At 35.9% G+C, this 11293-nt stretch overlaps 1 protein-coding gene across 5 annotated transcripts in view; it reads left to right on the top strand.

Annotated features, from left to right (window-relative positions):
• Positions 1 to 11293, top strand: part of LOC117123699 (alpha-N-acetylneuraminide alpha-2,8-sialyltransferase-like) — a 44492-nt gene that overhangs the window by 13682 nt on the left and 19517 nt on the right. For 2 of the 5 annotated variants that reach the window (XM_033269719.1, XM_033269718.1), the window contains exons 2-3: positions 2609 to 2784; positions 3921 to 4082. In XM_033269719.1, coding sequence (XP_033125610.1) covers positions 2684 to 2784; positions 3921 to 4082 — 263 coding nt within the window. In that variant the 5' untranslated portion in view covers positions 2609 to 2683. Of the gene's footprint in view, positions 1 to 31; positions 158 to 399; positions 1002 to 2608; positions 2785 to 3920; positions 4083 to 11293 lie in introns of those variants that run through there. The other 3 variants (XM_033269717.1, XM_033269716.1, XM_033269720.1) reach the window with 3 other exon arrangements.

The raw sequence follows: 11293 nt of genomic DNA, 5'->3' as shown, positions 1-11293 counted from the left end.
CTTAATGATTGTTCCTTCAAAAGAACAATAACGGAATGCTATTGCCATTTCATAGGTTATATCCATTCATATGCAAATTAACAAAATAGGAGACGAGATTTCTTTGACTTAATTTAGTGGTGTTTATACAATGTCAACCGAACAACACTGGAAAAGCGTATGTATATATCTGTATAAACACGGAGGAAATATGTTGTTATTAATATATTTTCTCCATAGTATAACGTATTTTACAGTAGGCCTGTCGCATAAATCTTAGTACGAATAGCTTTGAGTGTAATGTTTTAGAGTCTAGGCCTATGTACAAGTTTGCTCATAAAAGAACGGTACATTGTTGTTCTAAAGATAGTATAATACACTCCAAATATCGAAAGGCACGCCATCGTGTCGGGAGCAATATTTCGACATTAATTATGTCATCAACAGGAATGTTCTAATCCCCAAGTTTTATAAAGGTCGTTTTTGATAAATCTATGCCGCACAGGCCTTTTATCCCATTAAAAAAAATACAGATATGTGCCTGATCTTGAACCGTTCTGTTATTAGCAGATTATCGATTAGCCAGCTACAAATTTGTCTGGCATTGGTCAAGCATTTCATTGCACAATGCATGCAGATCCGTTATGGCTTTGTACAGGCATTGACTACGCACACAACACAGTGTTAACCGCAAGAGACATGCAGTATATACTTTTAGGCCTTGGTGGCAGAGTGCAAAAGCGGGAAAGCGTTGGCCTCTAGTGCGTACAAAATGCTGATTATTGTGATCAATCTGTATTGTTGGATAGTATTAAATCGAAAGTGAATATATAGATGCCTGTTTGTTGATATTTATTGTGACGTTGCTAAACGCGGTTGTACGTGAACAATTTAATTGGATGAACCAGCACTGGTCTTGAACCTGCTTACTCTTCGCAAAATACTATCGATAGGCAGGGGATATTATTCTTTTACTTGTGCGATGTATGTGTTTCTGTCGTCTAGATGTGAAGTAGATTCAGGTAATGTAATCTAGTGTATTTTTAAAGCTGGAATAGAAAATCAAATTCGTTTTCAAAATAGCATCGGGTCTAGTTTGGAACAACTTAACACTGGTTGATCGGACCATGGACCGGACAATATCCGTTCTTGTAAACAGCTTTATTAATAACTTTCATACACACGTACATAATCGTGCGTCGATATTTAAAGATTGAATTGTGTAAGGCCGATCAATCTGTCTGTATTGGTATTAATTACAATATAGGCTGGTAACTTCATTTTGTAGCTTTGTAGGCCTAGTATATATATTAGAACGTGCTTGCCTATGCCTAGACCTATGTAGGCCCCTACTAATTCATTCAGTTCTTCTGGTTGTTTTTGTTGTTATTTATGTTGTTGCTTCTGTTTTTGGTACTGTTATTATTGTTTTTGTTTTTTTTTTGTTTTTTTTTGTTGCTTCTTGTTCTTTGTGTTGCTGCTGCTTCTGTTGTTGGTGCTGCCATATTTTTTCTCACAAATAACAAGTCTTGTGTAGACCTAATTGTCGTATCGAAACTCAATGTTAGAGCTGAAATTAAAACAGAAAATACAGATTCGGTCTCGCCACTTGCTGTTACTGTCTTCCATTTTATTGTTTTGTTGTTGCTTGCTTTTAACCATTATAGAGTGTGACCATTCGTATAAACAGGTCGGCTGATATTCAGGTGCCTTCTTATATTATGAGATAGGCCTCATGTGATAATTTTCAGGGGCGAATCCAGAAGTGGGGAGTAGGGGCCACATCAGTTTCAGAATAGATAAGTGAGTAGAATATAATATTGGCTTGCATTGCACTTTTTATAATTTGATGGCAAAACGGATATAGGGGGTGCGGGCACGTGCGGCTCGTGCCCCACCCCATTACTGGATCCGCCCCTGCTTTTGTCAGCGAATTGTCTCTTTATGAGGCTTAGCGAGTGGAGTTGCTATTGTTGTTATTTCTGTTGTTGGTGCTGCTGTTGTTCTGTCGTTATTGTTGTTTCTGTTGTTGGTGTTGCTGCTGTCATTACCTCAGCTAGCTGCAGGCAAACTGGGTTGTGTTTTCTTACTGAGTATAACCGATGACAACTTTCATACACAGGGTGTTCACCACTTGGGGCCAAAGATTACACAGGGGTCATTAAACCCAAATCTTATATAACAGTGTCACCTCCCAAACATTGGATGTTCGTCGCTTGGGGTCAAATGTCAAATAGGGTTAAAAATCCCAAAATTAAAGTCTCTTCTGTCACAAATAACATAGCATAATCTAGTCTTTTGAGCTAAGTCAATGGATAGAAAGAACAATACATACTCCAAGTATTGAAATGCACGCCATCGTGTTGGGATTCAATATTTCAACATTAATTATGTCATCATCAGGATGACATTATGTCATCATCATTCATGATGATGACATAATTAATGTCGAAATATTGAGTATGTCAATGGATAGAGGAGCATAGATAATAAAGTTTAACGGTCAAATTTTAAAAATTATCCAGTTGAGCTCAAATTCATGTTCTAATGATAGTTGATTTTGTTGGTGATTACTGATATTGGTGTTTCTGTTGTTACTATTATAATTTTCTTTTTTGCATTTTTTCAGATGTGTGAGTGTTAAATGTGGCGTGTATTTGGTGCTAACACAAGTTTAAATTGATAGGATTATAACTCAATCAACATGCGGAGGCATCGGCGAACGAAATGGTTATGTTCCGTACTTACGTTAATCTTCATCATTGCAATTTATAGAGGAAATCATAGGGTAATACGAAAAAAGAGGTGAGTACTCAAATATCACCTTGCTATTTTCATTTTTTGAGTGGGTTTATAGGCTATTGCAATATTCATGCTATACGTAGCCCGTCATCACATAATAATGTAACAGTAATTGTGTTAGTGATATAGACTAATAGAATCCCAAAACAGCACTGGTACAGTAACTAACCACATATATGGTTAAGTAATTCGAATTGGTTTATAGCATATTCAGATACTTCGCATATTGGACCTGAAATGTTGGCTTGATGGTAGCTTTGTGAATGGAACACTTAATTGCTTTTATGGGTTCTGAAGTTAAAATCCGCAAAACATTAGTTTTATATATAACAAATGTTTTATGTATCATGATATGCACAAAGTAGTTATGAAAATTAACTTAAAAATAAACTTAATATCATAAACATTAATTCATAATTTATAGAGATAGAAGTATTAAGTCTAGTTAAACTGATATTTCATTTCAAAATTGATTCTGACTTAGGGCCTACTTTAGTTATCATTTCAATATTATCTCACCAACAGTGTGCCTAACTTTTGGAAAGGTCTCCCATTTTGTTTTAGGGATTCAGTTTGTTTAACAGAAATAAGATGTTGCATATTTCTTGTAATGCAATTAGTCAAAATATAACTTAGAGACTTTGTATAATTGGCCAAAGTATCAATGTATTATTGAACTATTGATTAAGTTATTGATTATTGTAATCAGGCATGTTCACTTAAATGTGAAGTTTTGATCCGATTTGCATTGGTTCATTTTAAGTTAACATAATTATTTTGTTTTTTGCAAAGCCTTCTCAATATCAATAAAACTATTCGAAATTGGATGACATTACAGTATTTGTACAAAATGGGCCTAATTTATGTGTTTAAGCATAAAACGCGCATGTTGTACCGTGTTGACTGACATAATGTGAACTGTTTTTGGTGTGGTAGCCTGACATATTTGTGCTTTCACAATAACAATATTGTTTGTATTGCTTTGATGTTGTTAATGTAGGCCCTACTAACGAGAAAATGGCTTACGAAGGCCATATCAGAAGTCCATATGCCTAATTTTACTGTATATTTTCACTTTATTCTTTCAAGTTAGTCAACCTAAGTTCCTTGCTCGTCATAACATATCTTTACAATTGCAGTTCTACCACGTGTGCCCCTGGTTCTAATGGGCGCCCACAACCAGAGGAAAAAGCAGAGCCTAAGAAAATCCAAAAAGCTTCTCCGATACTTGTACGAAGAGTGCGTGTCTTCAAAAAGCGTCGTGTCGTTCTAATACCCAAAAATAAAGTTCTCAATAAAACGTAATGTGTTTACAGGTTTAACCCTCTAGGTTACCTTTGGTTTTGTATCGAATTGTGTGTGTTTTATAACAAGTCCGCATGGAGGTACAATACTTAGAGTTAGTTTCATAACCAAATTCTAAGTCAAGACCTGTAATTATACAGTAATAAGAAACAAAGAATTACAACAAAAAGAAATGTTGTTGTGATTCAATACTGCTTTTTTTCATTGTCAAAATTAATTTTAACGGAATTAAACCAATTTCGATTATCATTGAAACATCCCATTAATGAATTGGCCTGTGTTTTTCTGTTATTTAGGCCTGTGTTGTTCTGTATATTCCTAGTTCTTAATACATAGGCGGCCCGAGGGTTAATTTAATTTGGACCTTGAGGAAAAACTAAATAATAATAATAAAAAAAATTAAAACAGTATAATTTCGATGAATACAGAATACAAAAATGCAACCCATAGGTAATGTGCACGGAGTGGTTTGAAAATAAGCAAGATGATATAGGCCATAGAATAAATAGCGCCAAAAGTCTTCCTGATGATGACATAATTAATGTCGAAATATTGAATCCCAACACGATGGCGTGTATTTCAATACTTGGAGTATGTATTATACTTTCTTATCTGAGATTAATCAGTGGACCTTTCGGTTTTTAAGATTTTAAGAATTGCAGAGTCCTGATACCTGATTGTGACCCTGACCCATGTAGTGGAGAAGCCCATTGTTATAAATCACAGGGGTAAAACGTTTATTGGGTTTTATCGCCGTAAGCCTACTTATTTTACATGATAATAGACAGCTAGTGAACCAAAGAAAGTGCTTTTAAAAATACGTTTTGATTGTCCTGACAATCAAAAAAAGACACAAAGACACTGAATAAATAAATGAAACGAAATGAAATACAGGACTATATATGCTGCCAAGTTCTGTCTTTGTGTTTTGTTCTGATCATTGTGTTTCGTCAGTAGCCTTCTTTTCAAGTCATATATGACTTGACAAGAAGGCTACTGTCGAAACACAATGATTGTGAAATCAAATTGCGGAAAAAAAATAGATCCCATCTTATAGGAAACAGTTTAACCCAGATGTATAACGATTGCTTTTAACTCGGCTGAAATTATCTTTGGCCCGACAGATCAACTCTAAAAATAATTTGGAATAATCAAGAAGATTTTTGCTAAATATTTACGTTAGTTCTTGGCTCTCAATTAAAAGTTAGAATAAGAAAAACAACAATACTGACAATTCAACAGAGGAAATATATTACGTTTTCTATATTCTTCTGCATTACCTTTAAACAAGATGATAATCAAAATAATACTAAACTCTTGCACAAGTCATAATAATTACTCTTGAGTTTGGATGGCCTAATGTATAATTGATCAGCCCTAAACTAGTAGGAACGACCAAATACAGGCATTGGCAAAATACAATAACATAACAATAGATTTAATATTCTTTAATATTTTGAAATTGGAAATCGCTTCCCCCTCCACTGGACTTGTGGTAGCTACAATCCAGCGTTAAAAATTCACAATAACAACAACAAACGATTAAAACAAATATTTACCGTACAGTTCTGTACAGACTCAGGGCCGCAGTCAGCATTGTCTAGTCTTTTAGACTTTTTCCCCCAGGGTAAAGTCTAGTTTATTATACTGACAAGTAGAGTTGAATAGCTTCAGTGGTTGAATAGTTTTAGTGGTTAAGATGCTTGCCTTCCAATCCCAGGATCCTGTGTTCAATTATTCCTGTCGAAGCAGGACTTTTTCTCTCATCAAAAACAACTCCGCTCCCTAGGCTCGGTTTATAAAGCGTCGTTCCATCCTGTAAGTGGCGGACTTGCTGTTGGATGTGAAGGAAATATAATAAGTCCAGTTAACACCGACTACATAATAGGCCTATACATAGGGCCTATTAGAATAGACAATTTGATGATTTTGAGACTAATAGACATCATGCCACACACACATTGGGCGTATTCGACTGGTTCGTTTCGTTGACTACGAATTTTCGTTGAGTATTATATCATTCGACTGGTTCGTAAAATAAACTTCGTTGATAATGAAAATTAACGTAAACCAGCGTTGAAGTTTTTCACATACGACTAAAACAAACAAATGGTCAATTGGTGAGTTTAGAACAACATTTGTGTTAATAGAACTTAGATTAAATTTCAAAAAATAGAAATTATAATATTTACCCACATGAAGTCAAAAAATAATTGTAGGATAACAGAATTCAAAAACTGGATGAAAATATTTTTATTTTTTTATTTTTTACAAAAACCCATGCTGCCACAAGCTGAAGCAATCTTAATTACACAGCGTGTATCGCGGTAACTATGCAGCCATTTTGTTTTGTCGAGTATTTACAAGTTTTCTATTCTACTGTCGTCTTCGTTAAGTAGGATTTTAACGAAGAACGATCAGTCGAATACACACAAAAAAATCACACACATAAAATCAGATAGTACAGTGTGGAAAGAGCTTTAGGATACGGCCAGGCTTGAGTTAAGCCCGGCTCAACGTTAAAAGCCCGGCTTAACTTTGCCGGGCGTTCAGACTAGCGGGTTTAGCCAGGCGAGAATTTGCATAATAATAAACCGTAACCAGGAAACGTGTTTCAAAACATTGCTCGCGAAACGTACGTTCGCTCGCTCACAGCGTACGTAATTGAATTCTGATTGGTCATTTCGTCACCCGAAGTCAATGCAAGACCCCCGTAACGATTAAAGCCCGGCTTAGAAAAGTTAAACACGGTGGCGCGCCAGGCCTAGTTACTATAGAAACACAGCCCGGCTTGAGATAAGCCACCTAGTTCAGACTGGCAGGTGGATAAACCATGGAGGATAAACCCGGTAAGTTGAGCCGGGTTTATCCACCTAGCCTGAACTAGGCCTTAAAGTCCTTGAAATGTACGATCAAATTAAAATCAGCGTCAGGTCAGCCAATAGCGATCTCTCGATTTGCGCGACGATCATATCATCATAAATCGAGGTCTGCAGCGTAACCATGACGTTAGCCATATGCAGCATAACTCATTGTTCATCCAGACCTGATGATTGTGTGTAGCACATGAAACTGCCAGTAGTCTCAATTAAAATTGAATGAATTGAGCAATATATTGACCAGACAAATAACGATTTTGATTTATTTCAATATATCGATCGGTATCAATTGTTTTCACAAAAAGAACTTTTTTTCAGACTAGCAACAAATTCTATCATTCTACCAACTTTATAAACAAAATTTATTTGAACACTAACTCTACTTGTACCTCCATATTGTGCGGTTCACAGTACTAACTATGAAACTTGTTAGCGTGTTTCACCTTCGTTTTTTCGACAGCCTTGGTTCTCAATACTAACTCTACTAACTTTACAGTGGCCTACGCCATCAACCCAATTTCACGCTCGATAATTTAATGGCTCATTATATATCTTGTATTATTAAATATTCTGTCTCTATAGTCCAAGTCATGGTAAAATGTAAGACATTTAGATCATGTTCAGACGACTCTGTTACAAAATGGTTTTGCATTACCATTATGTAAATCTTTCTTATTCCATTAGTACACTCTCCTGTGTGGACGAAAGCCAGAGAATAAATTGTATACAAGTTAGCCTTTAAAGTGCAGTCGTCATTTCTTATATATCTGAACAAAATTATGTTTTCAGTTGGTTTAATTAAATACCAGTCAAGCCAGATGACGGGGTGAATATGCCTAGATATATTGATAATATTGGGAGGCAATGCCCTTTAATCAAACAAACGGTAATAATAATAATAATATTTGGTAGTCATAAACACATTTTATTCTTCCATATTGAATTGTATTAGCCCATGGAGAACCCAAGTAAGTATTTAAATCGAATTTGTTTGAATGCCCTTGTCGCTTCAGTATTCGTCAGAGGTAATTTAAATAAGATGATTCACATTTAGATTTAATTATCATCATCCATCAAGCATAATCAGGTACAATATATCATTCATTCATTGATTTTATTCATTCGAAAACACCAAACATACAATAATTAAGATACGAAGGAAGATAAAAATTGTATATTAACTTAATTTCAAAAGCAAATCTTTCATTAAAAAGGAAGATAAAAATTGTATATTAACTTAATTTCAAAAGCAATGTAATTACTAAAATAATTTGCACAGATACGAAGTCGTCAATTAAAAATGTACATAACCATTTCAGATAAAAAGCATTGGTAAAACGATGGAGTGTGTTATAATTAAAGGAAGGTAAAAAAGAAAAAAAAAAAGAAAGAAAAAAAATTGATCGCCCAAAACGTCTAAGAGGTTATTTTCGGGCGCCTAGAACAAAAACATTTCGCGGTGGCATGCCCCCGGACCCCCTATGGTAATATTATCTCGATCGGCCCCTTTTTCGCCCCCCCTTTCCGGCTCCCCCCTTTTGGACATTTCTGGATCCGCCCCTGAAAGGATTGTTCATTAGAATAATATTTTTTCAATAATCGCAAATGAAAAATATTTCTGCAAATAGTTGTGTCGTCCTGGTTAAAGGTTTTAATATTCCTGGGTTCAATTCCTGTCACAACAGGTCTTTTCCCTCACGACTCCGCTCCCAGGCTTCGATAAGAGACTTGGTTTATAAAGTGTCGTTTCATCCTCTAAGTGGCGAGTGTACTTGCTGTTGGATGTGAAGGAAATAAGGATATGAGACCACGTAAAAGTGGTCGTCTTTAATTCGCCTGCACACCTGGAGTTTTCATGCTCTGACATTTATCTTTTCCGAAACTTTGCCCTAGAAAATACCTTGCATTTTAGCCCTCCAGTCCAGCGGAACACATAAAGATCAAAGTCGGAAATGAACCAGTGATCTCTTAGTGGTTTAGCACACAAGATTACCCCATTTTTTTGTCATTGTTATCTTACTTTTAAATCATTATGCCAAAACGGTAAAAAGAAATATATGTAGGGATGTCGAAACTACGAAGGTGTGCGTTGGCAACAGGTTAAGTAATCGAATAGTTACGCAATGCAAATGCGTCCAAAGTGCGCAAGTGCACCTCGGGCTCGCTTGTTCCTCATGCAATCGCATGTGTACGGCCCGGCTAGTCATAAGCAAATACATAGTCATCATGAGTCGGATCAAGAAAACAGGCTTTTATCGGCAGTAGGCCTATAGCAATAAAACGGCGAAATATCCGTCTATCAATGAATAACAGATTTTTAACTGAAACCGTCGTTCAAATTCCTCTACGCCTATAAGCACCGGTAACAATATGACATTGTGCATTAGGCCTATAATTTTTATAGAGCGGTCTCTCCATATAGCCTACTTCGTATTCCTACTGTACTCACAGGGCGTTTTCATTTGCTAGGCGTGGCTATTCGAAAAAGTATTCCCTATCAAACATCCATAACCTATCAATCCTCCTAAGTTGTGTGTTTCCTTTTGCATGCGTGTACATAATGGCTTTATTATTGCTGTGACGTACTTTAGTATTAACCATTTTAAGCCTGGCGCACTCTGCGTCGGTGACGAACCCAGTCCGCGGACCATCGTCGCGTGACTCGTCATTTGCTTGGCAGTTTCATGAAATCGCGTCGTCTGCCTACACCGATGCAAAGTGCTCCAGGCTTTAGTAGCCTTCAGTAGTATGAAGCTTTTTTCGTGTCAAACATTATCATGCGTTTTCAAATCATTCATTTAATGACCGTTTCCCATCACTTTAAGAATTGTGCTTAATTTCATTACATCATGCAACATCATGTGGATTAGATTGCTCGTTGTCATGTATTTCTTCAAGTTTAAGATAAAGCATGACAAATTATAAAGCGTAGAAACAAGAAGTTGCTCAACTGTATACTTACGTTTAAGTTTCCTTGAGATTGCGTTGAGATTAATCATGTACGTGCATAAAGAAAGTAGGTAAAATGTGTCGTCATCGGATTAAACTTCCAAAAAAGACACTGTAGCCAAGTTGGTTAAGGCGTCGTCTACATAGGCCTATATTATGTAGGGCATGATTCGAATTCTGGTGTGCAACTTGTTCACTCTTTCAACCTTGCTAAGTCTGCTAATAAAGCTTTATGCAATATGTATATACAATATTGGGAGGGGGTGTAAGTATATACACTGTATATGAATTTCAAAAAACAGAATAAATTAAAAACAAGCTTGGTTTATCAATAGTTTAGGTGATTTAATGTCAGATAAATACACTCCAAGATACAGACTGATGAAACAGAGGCCGTATTTATTGTTTTAAGTACCGGTATAAATTCACACAATTTACAACACTCATTGTGAAAAGAAGCCCCCATCTTTACTTTGAGAAGGTAGCCTCGAAAAGAAGCACATCTCGAAAAGAAGTCCATCTCGAAAAGAAGCCCATCTAAACTTCGCAAAAAAAAACCAAAAAAAAAAAAACCCCCAGGGCTTCAATTCAAGGTTTTACGGTCCCGGTATGTGTTTTGGCGACGAAGAATGCTTGCTGTCTACATTCTTATATTTATTATTACTGTACATAATAAATAGGCTATTAGGCCCCCTATGTTGACGATGTACTCATTAATCACCAATTATTGTAATACTTATCATTAGATTTCCCTGAAAAAAACAGGTTTGCTGGATAGAACATTCTCGTAAATATTTATAAGAAAACTAAATTATATGCAATTTAGAATTAGGCCTATATTATGTTATTTGTATAGTTATAATTTCTGTCTTTATCATGGGTTAAGCCATAAGTTGGTAGGTTTATACATTGATTTGCTAATCACTCTGCAACATTATACACGGTGAATTACTGACGACTTTGTTGGTTTTGTTTGAGCGATGGGAAAGTAACGCGCATAGATACATTGATACTATACTAAATAATACTGAATATTACTATTATTATCATAGTTAATTATATACAGTAGACCTATACTATACTGGAGTAGTGCCAAAGTGCGAGCCAGCGAGTCATGCGAGCCAATGTGCGAGTCATGCGAGCCAGGGAGCCATGCGAGCCATACATTTTTTTTTTTCGGGTTATCCAGTTTTGCAAACACGTAGACCTTGCCTATATTCTTTGGCCTAGTAGATGCAAATAAATAACACACCGAAGAGCTTTGCCTGTGTAGTCCAGTCATGCGCAGTACATATACTTTTGGACGATCCGAAAGTATGCAGCGCTGATAGATGTTGTTAAAATACAGATATACAGATACATACATACATACATACATA

This window comes from Anneissia japonica, unplaced genomic scaffold (assembly GCF_011630105.1).
Source record: "Anneissia japonica isolate Jap-2015-1 unplaced genomic scaffold, ASM1163010v1 scaffold287714_len2871179_cov188, whole genome shotgun sequence".
Classification (NCBI taxonomy): Eukaryota; Metazoa; Echinodermata; class Crinoidea; order Comatulida; family Comatulidae; genus Anneissia; species Anneissia japonica.
Note: the sequence above shows the minus strand (reverse complement) of the source record. Positions and strands in the feature narration are given on the sequence as shown.